The sequence below is a fragment of the Protopterus annectens genome, chromosome 5.part0 (genome assembly GCF_019279795.1).
Source record: "Protopterus annectens isolate FY-2018-M chromosome 5.part0, PAN1.0, whole genome shotgun sequence".
NCBI lineage: Eukaryota > Metazoa > Chordata > Ceratodontiformes > Protopteridae > Protopterus > Protopterus annectens.
In genome coordinates, this window is record NC_056735.1 from 1,641,442,508 (window position 1) to 1,641,467,999 (window position 25,492).

General features: G+C 35.9%; 1 protein-coding gene across 4 annotated transcripts in view; it reads right to left on the reverse strand.

Moving 5' to 3' along the window:
* EVA1C (eva-1 homolog C) overlaps positions 1 to 25,492 on the reverse strand; it is a 932,566-nt gene that overhangs the window by 460,848 nt on the left and 446,226 nt on the right. For all 4 annotated transcript variants that reach the window (XM_044071428.1, XM_044071425.1, XM_044071427.1 and 1 more), the window contains exons 2-3: positions 14,604 to 14,809; positions 2,960 to 3,083 (exon numbers count right to left, since the gene is read on the reverse strand). In XM_044071428.1, coding sequence (XP_043927363.1) covers positions 2,960 to 3,083; positions 14,604 to 14,809 — 330 coding nt within the window. The remainder of the gene's footprint in view (positions 1 to 2,959; positions 3,084 to 14,603; positions 14,810 to 25,492) is intronic.

Genomic DNA, 25,492 nt, shown 5'->3' on the forward strand with positions numbered 1-25,492 from the left:
ACAACAAAAAACACACCCACCACTTCTGGCCAGGCAAGAAAAACGACACAGCCAGGATCCAATGTACAAAATGTAATAAAATCCCTAGCGCCTTGGCTTGAAGCCTTCAAAGGAGAATAAAAAGCACAAAAAAAACCCACAAAAATGCCCAAGCATTTATAGCACAGCCAATTTACATTGATTATATTACTCTCAATTAAACTAAAAAGACTTTCCAATTACATTCCAGATTAATACCTAATGGGCTTAAAGTCCCATACTTAAAAATAAAAACAGTCTGTTTATACAGAAGCCTTTTCTTTACATCCAAATTGCATCCTTTTTCATAAATATGTTCTAATGTAGTACACTGTAAACCAACTGGACTTTTATTATGGTATTTTTCAAAGTGCACTGCAAGAGGGCTTTCAGGTTTAGCATTTTTAATATCCCTGACATGTTCTTGAATTCTAAGTTTAAAATCCCTCTTGCTTTCACCCACATAGAAAATGTTGCAAGGGCATTTTATAGCATAAATTATCCCTTCTGTATTACATGAAAACTTATGATTTGCTTTAAAAGAAATCCCATTAATATACTTAAATGCATTACATACATATTCACATATAATACATCTTCCACATGGAAATGTGCCTACTACACTTATCATAGGGTCAATACTACAGCTGGGGGTAGAGAAATCAGCATGTACTAATATATCTCAGATTCTTTACCCTTATGGTATGAAAACATAGGTACCTTGCATATTTTCTCAGAAAGTTCCTTAAATTTTAAAAGGAAATTCCAATAATGTTTAATCACACCTTTTACTTCACTAGATAAGATATCATAAGTGGTAACTACACACATTTTGCTTAAGTTAGACACTTCATTATTTTTTATATTGGTAGGTTGCCATGTTTGTAATCTATTTGTCTGTCTACGCAGATTCCCTTTAACTTTATTAGATGGGGTAGATGACAACTGTCTGCTCCAAGAAAATGCATACCCTCCTCAACACCAGCATTGAACATAAATATGGACTTGGAGCATCAAGAAAAGCATTAGGAGACAGCCCTTTAACATATTATATCATTTAATTATTTGAGTTTTGCTTAACTAATAATTTTTTTGAGTTTGATGATAATATAGTCCATCAATTACAAGGCATGACAATGGGGGCAGCTTTTGCCCCATGTATGCCAATATTATGATGGGACAGTTTGAGATGGATCATTTGTATAGTTTAACATTTAAAAAAAAAATGTAGCGCAATATTATAGGTACATAGATGATTTAATTTTTATTTGTAAAGGGGGCCATGAAAAAGTTACTAATTCCATTGATGAACTTCAGAAAAATCCATTTGCTTTAAAGATTGATGGTGTACAAACAGGTAAATCAGTAATATTTTTAGATATTTGCTTAACTGGAGAAACCAATGGAAAAATCATAAGTAAAATACATCCAAGATTTGAGGAGGGTATGCATTTTCTTGGAGCAGACAGTTGTCATCCACCCCATCTAATGTTGTGTCTTTCAGCTTTTCCCGGTTAGGGGTCGCCACAGTGGAACTCCAGTCTGCTAATGATTGGCAGTAGATTTTTACATGCCGAGTTGCTGGCCCTGACGCACAACCTTCAAAGAAGGTACACCCATTCATGCATGTCTCCACACAGAAGACGCTCTAGCTGAGAATCGAACAAGACAATGTCTTACTGTGAGGCGACAACGCTACCACAGCACCACCATCGCAGTTTATCCACCCCAACTAATAAACTCTTTAATTCTTTCGGGTTCAACGGCTCTGCAATAATAGCCCGGATCTAACACGAGCTTAACATAACAGCTACATTATTTATTAAAAGGGGCTACTGCGAACAAAATGTATATGCCCTGCTGAATAAAGTTAAAGGGAATCTGCATAGACAGACAAATAGATTACAAACATGGCAACCTACCCATATAAAAATAATGAAGTGTCTAACTTAAGAAAAATGCATGTGGTTACCACTTATGACATCTTATCTAGTGAAGTAAAAGGTGTGATTAAACATTATTGGAATTTCCTTTTAAAATTTAAGGAACCTTCTGAGAAAATATGCAAGGTACCTATGTTTTCATACCGTAAGGGTAAAAGTATCCGAGATATATTAGTACATGCTGTTTTTTCTATCCCCCAGCTGTAATATTGACCCTATGATAAGTGTAGTAGGCACATTTCCATGTGGAAGATGTATTATATGTAAATATGTATGTAATACATTTAAGTATATTAATGGAATTTCTTTTAAAGCAAATCATAAGTTTTCATGTAACACAGAAGGGATCATTTATGCTATAAAATGCCCTTGCAACATTTTCTATGTGGGTGAAAGCAAGAGGGCTTTTAAACTCAGAATTCAAAAACATGTCAGGGATGTTAAAAATGCTAAACCTGAAAGTCCTCTTGCAGTGCACTTTGAAAAATACCATAATAAAAGTCCAGATGGTTTTATAGTGTACTATATTAGAACATATTTGTGAAAAAGGATGTAAAGAAAAGGTTTTTGTATAAAGAGACTGTTTTTATTTTAAAGTATGGGACTTTAAGCCCATTAGGTATTAATGTGGAATGTAACTGGAAAGTCTTTTTAGTTTAATTGAGAGTAATTACGTAATTAATGCAAACTGGCTGTGCTATAAATGCTTGGGTGTTTTTTGGGTGTTGTTTGTGCTTTTTATTCTCCTTTGAAGGCTTCAAGCCGAGGCGCTAAGGATTTTATTATATGATCAGAATTAACTTTGCATATGTGTCACAGACAGGCTGGATTATGCAAGGTAATCAAACAGGACAAATTGGTTGTAGCTTCTTATTCAAAACTCTTGAAATTCTATCTTCTCAAATTCTATATTATCTGTTAAAGGAATATATATATAGTTAATAAAACATGAAGGATTTCTAAAGGTATTTTTAGCAGATGTGAAAAACATTACTTACTAGGTTTACATTTATAGGAGACAAGAAGGTATTTTGTAAGGTCTGGACAGGGGTCAGGTCCAAAAAGGTGGCTGTTCACAAGAAGCTGGCAGGCTCTCTGGTTCTGACACTCATCTGTGACTTTCTAAAAAGGGTAAACATAAATATAACAAAAAAAAGACAAAACTATAATTTATTTATTTACTTTACAGATAAGTGAATTAGACTACTAAGAGTCATTTTCATTCACAATCTGGTTGCAGTGAAAACTAATAACAGATGAACATGTACATGCATTGCATAAAACAGAAGTTTTAAACTAATCTTAAAAACAAAGCAAATGTACAACAGACTCATACATAATACTGTAGAAACATCAAAAAGTAAAACAGAAATGCAGTAGAATAAAAACATAATGATGGTGAGTGAACAATGTTTTGTCTGTTCACTTTAGCAACATTTACCTGTCAGACTTTCTCCTCTGGGTTAAATGTTAAGCTAACTCCAGACTTCACCCTTGAGGTTAAAAGTACTACTGTGACTAAACAGAGTATGAAAAGGGAATGACACCTCTGCCACCAATGAGACAGGCAGATGGCAGTATGCCACCCACTGTGACATCAAGATAGATGGTAAGAATAGGGTTTGAATCTCACCACTTCTAAACAAGGGTGAAATAATAGCAAGAAGGTATTCACAAGTCTGTTACAATAATTAATTCACCAAATATAATCTGGACCCAAGACCATAAAGGAAATATCCACTCCTGTCCTTGGTATGTGATCAAACATCCTCATCCAAAATAGACAGCATACAGGCTACTTACAGAGCTGAGTCTTTGGCCAAGGACTCCCAGGCCACTTTCCTACTACTTTCTCTGCAAAGCAATGTCTTCCAGTGTCCCTTTAGCTACGTTAATTGTGTTTTACACAAAGTATTATTTTCACACATACAATTCCCGGGAAATGCTGACAGAATTCTCCAGTTTCCTGGCACAGTTGTACTGTCACCTCTCTGGATTAAGATGAGAGACATACAGTCACCAGTCACTCTATTAATTAAGCCAATATGAACTCATAAAATTAATATCTTTCATTGTTAGTAGGCCTAAGCAGTCTAATGGGAGATGTGTGCCACAGACCTTATTAACAAACAAAGTAAATAATATTCACCCTCTTGCATATGCGCACGTATGCACACACACACACACACACACACACACACACACACACACACACACACACACACACCTGTACACACACACACACACACACACACACACACACACACACACACACACACACACACACACACTCACACATGTGTGTATGCATAGATAGAAAATAATGGATGACAGATACAAAAGCTGAAAGATGAATAACTAAACTTTACTTAAATAATAAAGAAAATAGTGCAAATATGGATTAAAATACACAAAGGTCAGCACACATAAAGAAATACAATAAACAGGAATAAAAATAGGTTGCATATAGAAAAAAAACAAGTTCCAGCTACCTATGTTCCCTGACTATAACTTACTACAGAAAAACTTTACCTAGCTATCATAAGTTAAATAAATTAATAACTAGTACTCACAGACTGGTCTACCACAAACAAGACAAAAAACATCATCTTTGCAGCATAGCATAGACTACATAGTTACATACAATGTTTCCCCCCAGCCTCCAATGCTCATTGCATGACATCACCTTCCTGTCACTGGAGAAAAACAATAAAACAGAAGTAATCCAGAGGGCTTGAGTGAAGTCTGGTATCCCACCTATGATACAGAGGATGACTGGACTAATATGAAACAGATTATAAACGATAGGTCCTGATAAAATCACTCTATCTAGCAGATCTAAGAGACTCTCCCTCTGATGCCCTCCCTGTGGGAGGAATAAAGACACCTGGTTGAAGTTTCCAATCATTTATTCAGTAAAGTAGGAAGATGGGTGAGTGTTCGATGAGTCTTCTTGTTCTAAGAACACCTGCCCATCTACCTACTTAACTGAATAAACTACTGGAAACTTCAACAGGTTGCTTATTAATTCTTATACAAACAAGGTGAATGGACAGATATTAAGCACTGGAGGCTAATTGCATTAAGTAACATGGAATATAAGACTGTTTTAATGAAAACGTTATAAAAGAGGTTCACTAAAGTGATACATAATGTAATGTATGATGGTATGCACAACATATTAGGAAAGAAAGTACGATATATCAGTTTTGTTAAAAGACTTGGAAGAATGATAAGAGAGAAAAATGATAGCAAGCTGCCTGAGTGGGATGTTGAAACAGTACACTCTAGTACAAATCATGACAGAGCATATAATAAATATTAAAATGTTATAGAATAAGTAGTAAAATAATACAATTCTTTTACAGTCATCATATGAAACATGGAACACAAGGGTGTCCAATTAATGATTTTTTTAGTATGGAGATGAATGTAGTGACAGGCAATTGTCATGGTGATTTAGGTGAAGCTTAGTGGAAAATAAAGGGACAGTTTTGCCTCTGTATTTGTCTTATACAAATGGCTTACCAGTCATAACAAAAATAAAGTTTAGATGAGGGAGATGACAGTGGAGATAGAGAAAGAATTAAAAAGTGAGATTGAATAAAGAAAAAAGCAAAACATTTGTGGATACAGTAAAAAAGTAGGATTTACTTTTCTATGTACAAAATCCATGTATTAAGAATAACATTTGATAAGCAAGATTTGGGAAACAATGCAATGGAAAAATAAACTGTATGAAATAAAAAGTAGTACTACAATATCATATAAGAAAAGGGCGCATTTGGTACATTATTTTGCTTTGGGGAAATCTGAGATATGTCAGGAATATATATATATATATATATATATATATATATATATATATATATATATATACACACATATGTACGGGTTTATATCAGAACATCGACTTTTCGTAAAGTTGAACTCCATATAGTCCAGATCATATGAACAACTTTCTGAAAAATCAAACAGATTGTACTGCGACTGAGGTGCAATGGGGAATCAGGGAATTTGTACTTTTCCCCACTGCAGTGCAATTTCAGAGTTGGTATATATAATTTGCAGGGAGTGGGGGGTACAGGGGGGATTGCCCTCTGCAAAAACACACATTTTGGTGTTTTGTACTCTTTGACTTTTCAGAAAGTTGATCATATGGTATTGATCATACTGAGATTGACTTTCTGAACACTTGATGTTCTGATATATATATATATATATATATATATATATATATATATATATATATAGACACATAGAAAGATAGATAGGTAGATAGACACATAGATAGATAGATAGATAGATAGATAGATAGATAGATAGATAGATAGATAGATAGATAGATATAGATATACTCCCCCTCTGGAAGATAGAAAAATAATGATTAGAGATAGTATTTAGCATTCTATGGGGTTGAGAAAGTAATTATCAGGGATAGTACTTAGCATTCTATGGTGTTCAAGGTTACAAAGGAAGGAATATTAAGTTTAAAAAAATTCTGATGTATTCCTGGCATCTACATGTTTAATTTGGATTTTGAAGGAGATGGAACAAGGAACAAAAACAGCGTAAAAAGTAAAATGTGGAAAAATATAAAGAAGTGTAGCAGGAATTAAAATGGGAAAAAAGAAAAAAGGAATTTAAGGTAAGAAAAAATGGTGACTGTGAGGATAAAGGGAGAGTATGGAAAATGGACATGGAAGCTGGAAATGTTAAATGGAAGAATGTGAAAGTTTGAAGGAAAAAAGCTAAAATGGAGAGTATTGTGAAAGAACAAATGAAGTACAAACAACAAGAGGGAAGACTATGTAAACTGTGTAAAGCTGAAGAATCATTTGAACAAAAAAGAATAGATATAAATCTGAACCTGTATGAAAACTATATAAATATGGGTAAAAGTGCAGTATTATACAGAAAATATATACATAGGAGTTGAAGTGCAGTAGAAATGATGAACAGCATATTGTTTATAACTTTATGGAATATCTTTGGTACAGAAGTCCAGACATGAGCAACTGTTATGTAATAGGATGTATAACAGTTAAATTGTGTTAAAGGGACTACAGAATTGTCTGTGGTAGAAAGGATAGGGGTGAATAAATATGCTGAAGAATGTTACATTTATGAACTATGAAAGAATTGTAATTATTTTGTGGATAATATAGGATGTCATCATAATAATAATAATGTAAGTCTATCTCTCTCTCTCTCTCTATATATATATATATATATATATAGAGAGAGAGAGAGAGATACAAACATAGAGAGAGGGAGAGACTGAATGAAAAGGAGTGAAACATAAATAAAGCTCCCTTCATCTTTACAAAAAGTGTTGTGGGATCATTCACATCCACCTGAGCTATCACCTAATCAGGCAGATGGTATCTCAATTTAGTGCCTTATCCGAAGGCTGGCACACTCAAGAGTGCAGTAACCTCCTTTATGGTGTTCTGCAATGTCAGTACTGGAAAATGAATCCAAGCAGCCTGTGTGGGAATAAAACCCACAGTTTTCTAATCTTAAAGCCTCAAAGTTGGTTGGGCTACCTGGTGACCCATTGACAGTGCTGACTGATGTGACCTCTCATTACTGCTCCTGGGTGTTTAAAATGATGGAGTCAACCTCGTGTGATTTCTTTATCAGAGCACTTGCTCTAAACTACCATATACTTCACCTTTGTGGATTTTTACAAGACTGGTTTCTATTTTTCCCAACATATTTTATATAACAGGTGCACTACATAATTTGGCATTGCTTGCAAAGATATATTCTTTTCCAGACAGTAAATCTACTAAATCAATGATTAAAACATTAAACAGACTGCTTGTAAGCCTTACTTATCTGTGCACATTTAGTTTTAAAAAGTACTTCAGAAATGTTGTCTTTGCAAACAATAAAGCAAAGATGCTTTGCTCCCACTATTCAGAGAATTTCTCTCGCATTATTTGACTGGGTACCTTTCACAAGTCTTCTTTTGTAGACATTACATAAATATCAGTATACGTTTCTTCACTCACAGTCTGGGCCCATACACTTTCCAATCATTAGTGTCTGCCACTGACTTTTTTTTAACTCTGCAAGGTATTTACTATTTTGTTTCCTTTATTAGCAATGCTTTCTGTCCTTTTGTCAGCGGACAGCATTGCTACTCAGACTACATTTCTCATATACTTCTTTCTTTAACTGATACAACTTTTGCCATGTTCATTCTGTGTTTTCTTATAACTCCTACATGTTTTAACTGCTTTCTACTTAGCAGTTTTTTCTTCCTTTCTTTCATTTTGGTAACTAGGTAGAATCAGTGGAAATGTATAAGCCTGTTTAAAAGGAAGCACAACTCTCAAACTCTTAGAGTTTGTTTTGTGTCTTTCGGCTTTTCCCGGTTAGGGGTCATCACAGTGAAACTCTGGTCCGCTAATGATTGGCAGTTGATGTTTACATACCAGCTTGCCAGGCCTGACGCACAACCTTCAACGAAGGTACGCCCATTCACGCATGTCTCCAAGCAGAAGACGCTCTAGCTAAGAATTGAACTGGACAGCGTCTTACTGTGAGGCGACAATGCTACCGCAGCACCACTCTTAGAGTAAAAAATCTTAACAAAGCCAAAAATAATGGGTGTACAGAGGCCCAAAAATGGGGACAGTTTTTAAATGATGCTCTTATAAACTTTCAAAGTTGCTAGGATAGCAGGTTTTACATTAGCATGCATTTTCTGAAGAGTATGAAGTCTGAAGCTTGAATGCATGTCATTTGTAATAATTTCAACCATCAATGACTTGCCACAAAATCCCAAATTTTATGCAAAACATAAAAAATGTGAAGCAAAAATCTGGAAATTCTGCAAAAATCTAGACAGTTAAGAGGTACTAAGGGGAAACTTTAAAACCACATTATTCAAGGTCACTTATGCTAGTGATAGCTGTTGGAATTCAAACCCAAGTTTTCCCCAGCACAGACTAACATCATAACAGCTATACATAACACCTCTTTAAATAAGATATCTAAGTGATTGTTCAGGGAACCACAAATGCATGTTTTTCATGTAACAACAGTTCTTACGCTTCTTTATTGATGTATCCCACCACCCTAACCCCCTTCCCAAACCAGGATTTTAATGCATTTTTGAAACATTCTACCAGATAGTAACCAAATGTTATATATTTAGGAATCTTCCCTCATTCTGTCTTTTTGAAGTGCTGGGATCACTGAATATTTATATGAAATTAGTATCTGAAGTCAAACAGAGTGTAGCTAAATGTTAATTAAAAAGTGTTTTCCTCCTCAAAGTACAGTATTTTGGAAAACATAATCTATTGTAACATTTGCCAACTCTCAAATTATAAGTAGTAACAGTACTGCTCTGTACTCAAGTTTAGTTGCATACACACACAAAAAAAGTCTGGCATATCTACACTTAACTTCTGATTTCCCAAACCCAAATGTCTAATAGTTACAAAGTCCCAAACTAATAAAATAACAGTAAGAAATGCAAATGCAATACCATACCAATGAATACTGGGGACTGTACCCTACATACATGTTTGTTCAAGAGAAGATAGGAAGGAAGAGAAACAACTATCAACAAAAGTTCCACATTAAAATCATTTTGTTTTTGGTTTCCTATAGAGATATAAGCCTTTGTATAAAACATGGCATAGTACTTACACATCATGATTGCTCTTTGCATCAGTCTAATAAGGCCTATTACGGAGTCTGGAAATAGGGTCTTTTACCAGGACATAACAAAGATACATGAGTATCTTAGCCTGTACTTGCTGCAGGGTAACTTTGAGAATTACTTAACCGGACAGAGCACCTGGGTCATCCTTGAAAAGGCACACTTGTGTCTAGTGGGTTTACCCAGTAAACTACGTAAATATATATATATATATATATTGGATATAAAAAGTTTACACACTCCTGTTAAAATGCCAGGTTTTTGTGATGTAAAAAAATGAGACAGGTATATATCATTTCAAAATGTTTCCCACATTTAATGTGCCCAATAACCTCTACAATTCAATTGAAAAACAAACAAATCTGTTAGGGGAAAAAATAAAATAAAAAACGTACAATATGCTGGTTGCATAAGTGTGCACACCTTTAAACTAATACTTTGTTGTGTGTGTACACCCTTAAATTAATACTTTGTTGAAGCACCTTTTGATTTAATGACAGCATTCAGTCTTCTTGGGTAGGAGTCCATCAGCATGGCACATCTTGACTTGGCAATATTTGCCAACTCTTCCTTGCGAAAGCGCACCAAATCTGTCAGATTGCAAGGGCATCTCTTGTGCACAGCCCTCTTTAGATCACCCCACAGATTTTCTATTTGATTTAGGTCTGGTCTCTGGCTGGGCCATTCCAAAACTTTAATTTTCTTCTGGCGAAGCCATTCTTTTATTGATTTGGATGTATGTTTGGGGTCATTGTCATGTTGAAAGGTGAAATTCCTCTTCATCTTCAGCTTTCTAGCAGACGCTTGAAGGTTTTGGGCCATAAGTGACTGGTATTTGTAACTGTTCATAATTCCCTCCACCTTGACTAAAGCCCCAGCTCCAGCTGCATGATAATGCCACCACCATGCTTCACCGTGGGGATGGTGTTCTTTTGGTGGTGCGAATTGTTGTTTTTGGGCCAAACATACCTTTTAGAATTGTGGCCAAAAAGTTCAACCTTGGTCTCATCAGACCATAACACATTTTACCACATGCTTTTGGGAGACAATGTATTCTTTTGCAAATTTTGGCTGGGCCTGGATCTTTTTCTGTGTAAGAAAAGGCTTCCGTCTTGCAACCCTATCCCAAAGTCCAGACATATGGAGAATACGGTAGATTGTTTTCATATGTAGTACACAACCAGTACTTGCCAGAAATTCCTGCAGCTCCTTTAGTGTTGCTGTAGGTCTCTTGCCAGCTTCCCTGACCAGTTTTCATCTTGTCTTTTCATCAGTTTTGGAGGGACATCCAGTTCTTTTCAACGTCACTGTTGTCCCATATTTTCTCCACTTTTTGATGACTGCCTTCACTGTGTTCCATGGTATATCCAATGCTGTGGAAAATTTTTTGTACCCTTCTCCTGACTGATACCTTTCAACAATGAGATCCCTTTGATGCTTTGTAAGCTCTCTGTGAACCATGGATTTTGCTGTTGCAGGCAACTGAGTAAATGTCAGAAAAATCCTAGTAGGACAGCTGAACTTTATTTGGGGTTAATCAGAGTCTCTTTAATTGATGGCAGGTGTGTACCCAAGAAGACTGAATCCTGTAATTAAATCAAAAGGTGCTTCAACAAAGTATTAGTTTTAAGGGTGTGCACACACAATAAAGTATTAGTTTAAGAGTGTGCACACTTATGCAGCCAACGTACTATACGTTTTTTGTTTTTTATATTTTTCCCCTAACAGATTTGTTTATTTTTCAATTGAATTGTACAGGTTATAGGTCACATTAAAGGTGGAAACAGTTTTGAAATGATTTATTGTGGTCTCATTTTTTATATCACAAAAACCTGCCATTTTAACAAGGGTGTGTAAACTTTTTGTATCCACTGTGTGTATATATATATATATATATATATATATATATATATATATATATATATATATATCCACACACACACACACACACACACACACACACACACACACAAAATGATAATTTACCAGAAAGTGAATAGGTATGCAAGCAACAGCGTGCAAACAGAGGCTTATGAATGTAAGTCTGTAATCCTTGGAATTTAGAAGAATGAAAGTGGGCATAATTGTTTTTGTAAGGCTACAGTTATACATACATGTCTGGAAAAAGTAGGAAATGGTAGAGTGAAAGGGTTATTAATACCTGGAACAGCTTATTGTGTTAGTTGAACTGTGAAAGGTTTACTAATACCTACAGCAGCTTACTATATTAATGATACAGAGAAAGCGTCATTAATACCAGGAACAGCTTACTGTATTAATGGTACTGTGAAAGGGTTATTAATACCTGGAATAGCTTAATGTATTAATAATACAGTGACTGGGTTATTAATACCTGGAACAGCTTGCTGTATTAACGGTACAGTGAAAGGGTTATTAACACCTGTAACAGCTTATTGTACTAATGGCACTGTGAAAGGTTCATTAATATCTGGAACAGCATACTGTATTAATGGTACAGTGAAAGGGTCATTAATACCTGGAATAGCTTAATGTATTAATAATACAGTGACTGGGCTATTAATACCTGGAACAGCTTGCTGTATTAACGGTACAGTGAAAGGGTTATTAACACCTGTAACAGCTTATTGTACTAATGGCACTGGGAAAGGTTCATTAATATCTGGAACAGCATACTGTATTAATGGTACAGTGAAAGGGTCATTAATACGTGGAACAGCTTGCTTTATTAATGGTACAGTGAAAGGGTCATTAACACTGGGAACAGCTTACTGTATTAATGGTACAGTGAAAGGGTCATTAACACCGGGAACAGCTTACTGTATAAATGGTACAGTGAAGGGTTATTAATACCTGGAACAGCTTATTGTGTTAGTTAAACAGTGAAATGTTTACTTATACCTACAGCAGCTTACTATATTAATGGTACAGAGAAAGGGTCATTAATACCAGGAACAGCTTATTGTATTAATGGTACTTGGAAAGGTTTATTAATACCTGGAAGAACCTATTGCATTAAAAGTACAGTAAACGGGTTATTAATACCTGGAATAGCTTAATGTATTAATAATACAGTGACTGGGTTATTAATACCTGGAAGAACTTACTGTATTAATGGTGCAGTGAAAGGGTCAGTAACACCTGTAACAGCTTATTGTTTTAATGGCACTGTGAAAGGTTCATTAATACCTAGAACAGCTTACTGTATAAATGGTACAGTGAAACTGTATGAATGGTACAGTGAATGGGTTATTAATTCCTGCAATAGCTTACTGTATTAATGGTACAGAGAAAGAGCCATTAATACATGGAACAGCTTACTGTATGAATGGTACAGTGAATGGGTTATTAATTCCTGCAATAGCTTACTGTATTAATGGTACAGTGAAAGATCCATTAATACATGGAACAGCCTCCTGTATGAATGGTTCAGTGAAAGAGCCATTAATACATGGAACAGCTTACTGTATGAATGGTACAGTGAATGGGTTATTAATACCTGTAACAGCGTATTGGGTTGATGGTATTGTGAAACGGTCATTAACACTGGGAACAGCTTACAGTAATAATGGTACAGTGAAAGAGATATTAATAGCTGGAACAGCTTACGGTACTACGTTCTGTAGTACAGAAGACACCTTTAAAGTTTTACTGACTAAATATATACTGGACAAAAATATACTCCAAATGATAATGTCCATGCAAATAGTGTTCGATGTAAATGAATTCATGTCACATCATACACTCATAAGCACTGTAAACACGAGTGCTGTGTTTTATTCAGCCTCTGAATGCGAGGAAGACTAGGGACTGTGACAGCTGCTAGATATTATACACTATTCTGTCATGACATAGTGGGACATTGGCATGATACCTGTTCACCGAATTAAAGTCCACAATCTCATACAGAGGCAGATTTATTGAGAGGGCTGAATCTTACTAATGTATGACTCACTTGAGTTAGAAGATCTGAAAGGGAATCCTTAGAATCAGAAGCTTTATAAGTACTCTTCCTGTTTTTCTTCCTGTATAACATACAGTTCAGATGCAATTACTTCATAAACTGATTTTGTAAACAAGCATTTCCAAGCACAGCTTAGACCTTAAAAAATCCTTGTTGCTATGTCTGCCATCATAAGACACAGAACTGCAGATGTGCAATTCTAAATAATGTAAGGTTTGATAATCCTACAGAGCTAGAGAGCTGTTAAATATACAGAGCTACAATCTGAAATGTGTAAGCCATGTGGCATGAGTGCAGTATTTATGAATCCTAATCCCAAACATCTCACCTCCAAGAAGGTAACACAAATACTATACACAAGTGGCAAGAGCTGTGGCATCTCAGAAGCTACTGTATTAAATGATTATTGTGTGCAGAAATTAAAATACACTGTATCCCAGAAAAAATGCACCACTTTTACTCATTCTAAATGACATTAACATACAACACAAAAATGCAGCATGTGCCATTCAGTTTGAAAACATTGCTGTCAGTCATTATACCCAATTGCTTTTAAGTAACCTGTCTAAAGACTGATGTTGAATCAAGTAAGTCCTATTGTAAACTGCACCACCTAACAAACTGTGAACAATTTGTTGCAAAACCACAAGAAAATTCTCAGAAGACTGCAAATGAACATTAGTCTAAAACCATTGTTTTACAATGAGGACAAGACTTCTGCACTGCGTTCCCCATACCCTGCTGTTATTATAATTACCTCTGAGGCTATCCATTACTTAGAGTAAAGACAAGTATTTCAAAAAAATGACTATTTCCCTTCCTGTTTTTTCTTTGACTTTGGAACAAGACCATTGCATTCTGAAACAATGCTCTTCAACTTCTCTTATTCAAGTTTTGCTAAGGGAGCATTTCCTTTAAAAATACCCTGTTTGTTCCAAACGTTTTTGCCAATAAAACTGAGTTATTTTCCTAGCACTATAATTCAAATTATTTAAAGGTATTAGATGGAATTTACCTGTAGGGTGGTATCAGCCAGGCAGTTCCAGCTCTCCTTTCCAACTATTCCAAGCTGTTGTTTAGGGCACCGTTCAAAACTGTATGCACCACTCCCATAAAATGCTGACTGTATGCTTATTGTCGAATGTCGGGGGCACTGAAGGGTTATATGGTCACCATCACATGCATGATCAGTATGATTCTGTAACAGTCTTGTCAAGTAACCTAAAAGAAAATATTTTGTTTTCAATTACAAAAAAATGACACTGGTGAATAGAGTAGTAATTAACATATTTCTGATTTCAAGTGTGACATAACTTATTGCTACAAGCAAATACAGGTGTCACCCTCTTCACTGAAAAGTTTATTCTGTGCCGAGAAATACACTTCTAGCATGCATACATACCATTAACATGCACTGGATGTTTGTTTGAGATATCTGCAGCATAAAATCATAACAAAGATGGCAAAAGACTGATGATCTGTCCAGGCCACTTAAATTTTATAACTAGCACTTTATCACATAACATATAGCATGAACTAAAGAAAATATACACCTACGTGTAAGAAATAGAAGTATTAGTCCCTGCTGAATATTTAACAGCAGTTCTTTGGTAGCTTGCAGTAGCAGCTCTAGGTTTCAGGTGAAAATATTGAAATTAACAGAAGTTATTACAAGGCTACATTTGCTGAATTAAAGGCAGGCTTATGACTATTGCGTTGTTTTAATACTTTGCCCCAAATGTTCAACAAACATCATTTGTGTATCTTCAAGCATAAAAGCAATGAATATATTCAGGCACTATTCAAAAGATAATTTTGCTCAGTAAAACTAAATTAATTGTTATCTAAATGCCAGAAGTAAATGTCACATTTATGAAAGGATGGGCTGCAAGTTTCAGATCAAACTAGTTATAAATCCCAAAGTTTATCACAAAATTTAATGGTAGCAGAACAAGACAAGTTGTTTATGCAGTCCGCTCTCTATGTGTGGCTAAGATCCTGTAACTGCTTGATTATTTTCTTATTTTCATCATCTAAATATGTCATGCCCTCTTAAATGAGTCTGCTATTTCACTCTCAATCGTCTAGTCTTGTAGCATTTTCAGTGAATCTCCCACTCTCTATATAATCCTGTAATACTACCTCATGTTATGAATTAAAAGAATCCACTTGTATTCAACAGATTAAATGTAGATTCACAGATCTGACAAAATGGCAGAGATCGTTTTCTTAAGTATCAGATTATTCATCAAGGAACCCCACTTCCTAAATTACTACCATTTCATTGTACAACTACATCCCAATGGAAAACTTCATATTATGCACAATCACCTTTCAGGCCTAAGTATACAATAACAGTGTCAAAGTTCATCAAATGCTATCTACACTACCATAACCACCAAGTGTGGAAAATCTTGGCCTAAAATATTGAAAACCAGTTATAAGCAAATATTCACAAAATTAAATATAGGCTCATAACATAGGAAGCAATGGTTTCAAAATAATTTTGTACCCCATTTTCAGTACGCTGATATCTGTCCTGAGTGCACAAGAATCGGCAGTTGGCATTTCTAACCTTAAGGATGATTTCACCAGTGTTATATAAAACCATTTTTCAGGACCGAGGTACACAATGCTACAATCACACAGTTTACAACAAACAACTCAGAAGTAGTTCCAACAGTCACTTTTTAGATATTATTTAATACCACCCATTTCTATTGCTTGATTGTTAATATTCAGTGCCACTAACAAGTCATGATATTTCTGACAGTGCCAGCAAAGAGGACAGTATCCAAAGTTCTATTTATTCATTATTTTCTTTTATTCTCTTTTATCCTTTTGTTTTATTTATGTAACATTTTGTTGGCCAGGATAGTTCCATTAGGCTAGTAGACCCAAGCTGCTATTGATACTACTAAGAGAAATTTGGTCAAGGTATCGGGAAACTTCCCCTACTCTTTTCAATAGGTGCTGTGGGATCTTTTACATCCACCTGAGCTACTACCAATGCCCTTATGTGGCACTGCAGTGTCAACAATCAATGTCCCTCTTGTGGGAATAGAACCCATAGCTATCTACAGCAAAGGTGAGCAAGCTATCTGTTGCACCACTGACAACTGCAGTGTCAGTTAAGCTCTAAAAAACTGTGTCAGCAAAATGTATTCCTGGATGATCTTGTAATGGAGTTATAGGTTTTTCGACAGTTTCTCCAATTGAGAAACTTAGATATAGAGACGTAGCATTGCGTTAGACTGGTTGTTAAATACAATCTACAAATTTACAGTCCAGCCACCACTTATCCAGGATCACTGCATGACCCTTGGTAAGGCACAACTATTAGCAAATCCCAAATGAGGCATTACCCCTCCCTTGGTCCCTTTGTCAAGAGTATAAAACCTTTATCTGCAGCATCTAGATGTCAATCCATTCATTTAACAACCCCATAAAAAATACTCCTCTGAATGTGTTATGGTTTTCTAAAGCACTTTCCTTTGGAGGCTCATACGGAAGGTGCATTCATCAAACATCAGCTCCCTATTAACATTTCATTAATCTAAGTCCAAGCTGGTGAACCATAATGACATAAGTATTGTGTGAACATGTGAATTATTAATCCCTATCCTAATTAATCAGGGAAAAATATTTCGTTCATGTGTATTTCTAAATGGCCTTTCCTTTGTTTAAGACACATTGTCCACATCATTGTGTATCTAGTTTGTCTGCCCCATTATAACCTTGTATTAATTCTAACAATGTATCATAAATGTAGAGGATTATGGCTGCATCTCTGATCATAGCCAACTTTTTATGTGATTGATATATGGGCACCAAGAAATTCACCTTAAGATTGAGGCTTAAGAGTTAAATTTTGGCATCCATGCAGAGCTTTATCTTGGTCAAATGGGGCCTTAGGCAGGGTAATGGATCGAGGCTCCCTATACACACAGTAGCCCCCCCCCGGCAACCATTACAGTGTCCCATTACTCGGCTGTCTCTCCCCAGTTACCACAAACACTGTTCAAACCTCTCAGTGTACACACTATTTTCTTCTTTACTTCTACAATGATTACAGATATTTGTATTTAATTTAAAACTTTTATTTCAAATTTCATAGCACAAACACTGATAGACGTTTGCTAAACAGAACAAGTGTTTCTGAATGAAAACAGACTTAGCATGAACAGTAAACTTCTCTGCCCTTGTTACCCACAGTCACTGAAACAGCATTGAAGCCCACAGTCATAGGAAATGCATCTGGCCAGTGGCAGATAAAGTCTACCACTAGGCTGTTTTGAAATTATAGGCTCCTTGCACACATTTTTAGGACTATGCAGACATGCATGTGTTCTTTGATTCACCTGCATCCATGTCAAGAGTACAAAATAAGTGTTATGATCAATGAGATCTAATCACAATTCTTAATACTTCTCTGAGCTTTACCTGTTCCATGTACTGCAACATGTTTTCCCAGCTTTCAGAGCCTTTGTAAACCTGTACAACATTTATTACTACCAAAAAGACAGCAGGCAGAAGCAAAGTGGACCTCTAGAATGTAAAGCTACAAAATCTGTTAGATATTTTGTTCTGCACACATTTTGTTTAAATGTGTGGTAAAGTGATATATCTAACAGCTTTTAAAGCTGTTTCAGCTTCTGGCTCTGTCTGTTGCTGGCTGGCACTGTCTGCTGTTATGCCATAGGGTGCTTAACAGAAACATTTTAACACCTTTTTGACACCAGAAAGCTGCTTGTCAAGCTTGTCTTTTTCCCATTTTTGGAGCTTAATCATAGTTTTCCATGCACTGCATTACTGTTCTGTAATGTTATACATTATCATTTTATGGATTATTAGGTGAACTGTCCTTTCTGCACATAGTGCATTTCTTGAGGCTTTTTTCTGTGATACTTTATGTAATAAAGTCATAGCTAAGAAGAGACCACTGAGTCCAGTCTACCGACCTTAAATACATTAAAAATAAATAAATAAATAAATAAACACCTATAAAGTGATATGCAGAAAGAAGCTTCCTATTCCTAAGGGTCATATTTGGCAAGAATAAGTAATTTAATGCACTAAACACTGCATTCAATATATAATTATTACTATAAGACCTTTTTTAATGAAACCAAACAGTTACACTACAAATTATTACTTTTATCTTATATGTTTCATAAAAGTCTCTCCAGTTAATACTTTGATTTTTAAACCACCTTGCTGCATTTGGAGTAAAAAAAACAGATCAGCCCTATACATACTTATAAATCACATGGAGGTGATGGGAAATAGCTTTCATATGTTATATTTATATAATTGATGCTTAATTTATTAGATTTATTAAACAAATTGTTAAAAATACCATCTTTATTTCCTCCGTAAAGATATATATCTAAGATATATATAGATAAGATCAAATTTAGATAAGATAAAAATGTATACATACTCAACTACTGTCCTATCTCATTCAAGAAAATCTCCTCACCCCTTTGCAACATGGTTTCCGTCCTAAACACAGTACCTCGACTGCCTTACTATCCTTTACTCAAAAGGCTGCAGAAGCTAGGGGAAATAACCTCTTGTCTCCTATCTATTCCTTGATCTCTCTAAAGCCTTCGACACTGTGTCTCATCCCATCCTTCTTAACAAACTCTCAGACCTAAACCTCTCTCCTTCTACTCTTCGCTGGTTCCAATCCTACCTTACTGACAGAAAACAAGCTGTTAGATGGCAGCAGGCATTCTCACCCTTCCTTGCTGTTCAAACAGGAGTACCCCAAGGCTACATACTTGGACCGCTCCTTTTCAACATTTTTACCAACAACCTACATTCATCCTGCAGTCTCTCATCTGTAATACAATATGCAGAAACTCTACTATCTTATCTATCTCCAATACTATCTCGGAACTACACACACCTATACAGAATTCCTTTATCTCTGTTGAAAAATGGCTCAGAAATAATCAACTAATCCTTAACCCAAAAAACCTCAACTCTTTCTCTTCTTACCACAGACACTCTCTAACCTTAAATCAACTTTTCTCTTTCCTCCCTAGATGGCGCCACTATCTCCCCTGCCTCACACCAAACACCTTGGGGTAATAAGTGATGACCAACTAAAATTTGACTTGCACATACAACAGGCCATCACAAAACCCACCAAAAACTTGGACTACTTTATAGGAACAAAAAACTCCTCATTACTGCCACTAAATACAGTCTTGCGCAGGCATTTCTCTTACCTAGTCTTCTATACACTTCCCCCATCCTTACCAATATCCAAACTACCTCAGTGCAGAAACTGGAACAAACATACAACAAAATTGCCAGATTTATTCAAAACCAACCACTCTCGTCGCATCACTGCCTCTCACTAAAACTTCAGTGGCTGGAATTTCTGCACCTTCTCCTACAATTGCAACTCCACACTGCCTTTTCCATACTCAACAACCCCTCTGCCTGCCCTGCTCTCGCCTCACATGTTACTCTACCCTCCCCCCGGCCCCTTCAAGGTGCTGATCAGCATCTTCTCTCAGTTTATAAACCCTAAAGGAATACTGGCAAACTACAAACACTCTGTCTCACTAAATTGGAACAAACTCCTTCTCCATATTAGATCTAACCTTTTATTTCCCTGTTTTAAAAAGGAGCTTAACTCCCACCTACTAAACTTGAAATTATGCCTTTGCCGTGACCACATGCAGTCTTAGCCTGTCCTACTCTATAACCTGTTGCATCTCCTAACTTTCTTTCTCTGTTAGTAACTTCTGCTTAAACTAACCTCCTAAACCCTCAGCCTCACTATTGTAGCCCTACTATAGCCCCCTCCTTTCTCTCCCCCTCCCATTCTCCACACTATTTATCTTTATCCTCCCACTTCCTATCAGTCTCTGTACATTTTCCTTCTTTTGAACAACAATTATATTTTTGTTTTTACTCTTATATGTAATAAATTTAGACCACTGCTATCAGTGCAACCCTTAATGTTCATTATTTTTTTTGTTTTCCTCTTTATAATTAATTTTCTATTTGCACTGTTATTTTTAATAGTTTTTTCCTGTATGTTTATCTTTGCTTATGTTTGCTGAGGCTCTTTCCCCTTGGGTCTCCACTGAAAATGGGTTGCGTACTATCAATGCAATGCATATAGTTAATGACCTTTTCTTTTTTACAATTATTTTGTATTGTGATTGTTATTTAATATTGGTAACTGTCACTTTATCTTTACTTATGTTTGCTGGGGCTTTTACACCATCACCCAGAATATTGACATTAAAACATCAACACATGTTCTGTACATGCTCTGAGGATTATGCGAGTATTTTTGCAGGGGGGGGGGTAAACTCACCTGCACCCCCTGCTAATTATATATACAAACAATGAAATCGCACAGTCCCTGAGAAAGGGAATATTCCCCTGCACACTGACTGTCAGTCTAGCCTCATCTGTCAACCATCTGTCCATGTCAACCAAACAGATGCCAAGGAAGCTGGTCATTTGACCAACTGTCCTCCACCCATATATACATATATAAATGGTTGTGATTCATAATACTGCGCATTCTTTTTTGCTTGCTTTGCTTGCTTAAGAGGCTGATGTCTTAAAGCCAGATGCTGTGTGAAAGATTGTTGTACATTGGGAATGGGGAATTAGCCTTCCCCCCATTGGTGTGTGATCTCAGAGTTGGTATATATACTTAGCAGTGGATGCACAACATGCAATTGTTTTATGTTTTTTTCTTTTCATTGTTTCATGCATTCAACATTTTACAACAACATTTTTGTTCATTCAGATTTGTGTTCACTCATTCGTCAGGTAATCATATATATGGATTACCTACATTTCTTTGATGTTTGTTTTCATCAACTGGTGAAAATGCAGTACAGCTGATCAAAAATTAGCTGTACTGGTTTTGAGTGAGAACAAGGAACAGCAGAGGTTTGGGAAATCTGACATTTCTCAATTGTACTGCAGTCTTGGAGTTGGTATATATAATTAGAAGGGGGTTTGGGGGAAGCATTACTTCATATGGGTAAAAAAGATATATTTTTTATTTGTATTCAATGATTTATTATAGAACAATTATGTTGTCAATGGTATGAGGTTCAGTTTTGTGACACATTGATATGTGTGCGTGTGTATGTATGTGTGTGTGTGTGTAAGTACGTGTGTGTGTGTTTGTGTGTGTGTGTGTGTGTGTGTGTGTGTGTGTGTGTGTGTGTGTGTGTGTGTGTGTGTGTGTGTGTGTGTGTGTGTGTGTATGTATGTGGGTCTATTGAATTACATTGAAAGACCCAAAGGCGACATTCAAAACATTGACCACAAAGCATCAAAAATACTAACATCAAGCTACTATGCATGCTCTGAATAATAAACATGGCACATAAAAAACTAAAAAAAAAAGACTAAAAACAGTATTTTTGCAGGTGGCAAGTCCTCCTGTTCCCCCCCAACACTTCCTGCTAATGATATATATTAATTCCAAGATAATACAATACCAGGGAATGGGCAAATTCTCCAGCCAAGAGAATTATGCAGTCTCACACAGTTGTCAACCATCTGCCTAGTTGATACAAACTTTGTCAAGTAAACAGATGATGACCATATTCAATACATATATATATATATATATATATATATATATATATATATATATATATATATATATATATATATATATATATATATATATATATATATATATATATATATATATATATATAAATAGATGGGATCCGTACAGATCCCTGAACACAAAATCACCGAAACTAATTTCAGTTTGGCATACTTGCGCGAAAGTGTTTTTCACCGAAAGGGCTGACAAACCAGAAGACCGACATCCGGAACACCGACATTCCACAAAGTAAGTAACCACTTGGCCATCCTGTTGAACTTTGCCCCTTACCCCCACAGTAGTGCAATCTCAGAGTTTATATATTTAGTTAGGGGGGTGTGGGGGGCCCCCACATGGGTGGGTTCACTTTTGTTCATTTTTGGGATGGCCAAGCAATTACTTACCTCGAGTTGAAAGTCAATGTTCCAGATGTCGGTCTTCTGGTTTGTTGGTCCTTTAGTCTTGGCGAAGTGAAAGTCGGCGTGGCCATTCGGGTAAGTGAAGTAGATCCGTGTAAACTAAGTTTTCACTGAACTAACATAACAAACAATACTTATAGTATATGAGTCTATCATTTATCTAAGTTCCAAGCTGTACCTCTTTTGCCTTTTTTGAATCTGAAATCTTAATAAAAATGCATTTGAAAACAAAACATAGATGATAAGCTGGAATAAAGAGAATATGTATATTATCAATAATTAGGGATTTAAATCTTCAAAAAGAAAGCATTATCATCAAAAGCAAGGAGAAAATGTATGACAGTAGAATTTGTTATGACAATAAGTGCTGATCGTGGAAATAAGGATAGAACTTGTATAGGTTTGTGAGGGCCCTAGAGCCATTAGCCTAGTAACTTCCTATGATCCCATGATCCTATGAAGATTTTAGACAAAGACTGAAGAATTCAGCAAGAAAAGGTATATCTTATCTTTAGTGCTAACAGATACGAATGAGCTAGCAAAAATAAAAGTTAAAGAACCACTGGGAAACAACGGTCATGATAGTGAGTGATTTACAGAATTATGAGGTATAAAGGGAAATGATAACGACTGAAGTGCAAGATGACAGAAATGTGGACTTTGAAATATCACACATAAAATGGTGGAGAACATATGTGTGCATCAGTCTCTGAGCAAGATGGAAGTTTGTTTTAAAATCATTAAAGTGACAACATTGATTAAGCAGTGTAGAAGGAAATGCGGGAGGGGTTAATGAGAAAGGAAAAAGCGGAACTGTTCCACTATAACATGAGGTGAAGGGTGTAATTAAACTGAAAATGAAGAAATATGATAACACAGAAAAGGAGAGAGAAGGAAAGCAAAGAATATTGGGTCTGGGATGATGGCAACAAGACTTGTAAGAATGACATCCAAAGATAAGAAGGTCAAATGCGTTAAAGAAATTCAAAAACATTCCTTAGGAACATAGGATAACAAAAAAGAAAGGGGAACATAATACAACTATGGAGGAAATGGGGCAGGAAGTCATGAAGGGTGGAGAAGAAGAGTACATTTTAAATGAGCATCAGTATTTACGGAAGGAAAATAAGGTAGTGTGTAATCAAAAGTAAAATAAGTGTTGGTACATGGTAACAGGTGTGGAGTGATACATAACTAGAAATGCAGCTAAAAGAAGAAATGAAGGGGTCAGGGATGCACAGGGATGCACAAAGAACTCCAGAGTACTGAAGGCATACAATGGAGTGAATAATAAATATTTGGCAACATTTTTTTATGTTAGAGGTTTGAAGTGATGCCTAAGGATTGTAGAATGGAAAATATGGGATCTGTTCTGAAAGATATGAATTTAAAAAATTCATCTCTGCACAAGCAAGTCATTCTTCTGAGTTAAGAAAAGTTCTGAAGGAAATTTTGAAAAGTAGGTTGTTGATATTTCTGAATCTGAGTTCAGTAACTAATGAGGGGCAGCAAGGTTATTGAAAATTTAGATACTGGTAAAATAATCTGATTCAGGTTTGTAACTGGTTCACTCATGAGATAGATAAAGGGGAATCAAATAGCACCAACAGGCACCAATGGATGTGGTATATTTCATTATCATGAATGCAATGGATTTCAGAAAATTAAATATGATATACGACTTTATGCCAAAAAATGACAGATACAAAAATGTAAATGAATTAAAATGGAACCTGTAGTGTATTTTATTTCAGTGGTTATCCATAGCTGATGTATATTTTGCAAAGTAAAGACTTCAATATGGCAGAGCTGCAATTACTGTCCAACTCACACTTACCCACATCAGCTCCACTATCATTGCCCCATCTCCTGACTCTTCTCTGTGTTATTAGAAGTTTCCAGACTGTAGAGCTATCTACATGTATATTGCTGCTGCCTGTCATTGAGCTTGCATACTAAACTTTTTAATGATTTAAGGTACTGAAATGTAATACCAAAATATAATATTTGCCTTTTTGGCAAGGAGGATCCTTAGACATATACTATACTCTCCTCACTTCCCAGTAGCATGGAAGGAGACAAAAATATGAACCGTATGCACTTTTACTGCCTCTGATATGAAAACACAGCCACGAATAAATATTGTAAAATACTAGAACGGTGTTTTTTTTTGTTTTTACAAATGAGATTGAAATTTAAGTTAGAATGATTGCAGTCCTTACCTCTGTGGAATTAACACCTACAGGTGAATGAAAATCCTCTGGACTTTTAAGAAAATGAGTAAAAACTGAACTTGATAGTCATGAGGAGAAGGTAAACACTTGCACCACAGCACACTCATCAATCACATAGTCTCACTAAATCTATACCACCAAAATCCACACATAGTAACACAAAAACATTCACGGAGGCTCTCAGTAATAATCTGTCTAAGCAACAGAGACCTCCAAAGCAGAAACACAAGCAACCTCCATCCCTCAAACAACCCAAATGACACATAGCCCACAGACTCAGTGTGCCACTCAACCACAGCCAATAAGGCAAAACAACGTACCCAACACACTAGTCATAGGTGATTCTATAGTCAGGCACACTGATGTCCCACTCACCAGGCTAAACAAGTAGAAGGTTACTGTCAGATGCCTGTTGGGTGCCAGGATCTGCCACATAACCCACGCACTCAGGTGACTCCACAACAAGTACAAATATGACTCTGTCATTGTCCATGTTGGTGTGAATGACCAGACGTACCTCCCTGGACTACATGAAAAGAGACATGGAAGAGCTCTCCAATCTTTTAGCCCAGGTACTTATGACCCTAGCCCTGAGTAGCATTCTGCCATCGCCCCAAATGGTACTGCAGTACAAGGACAA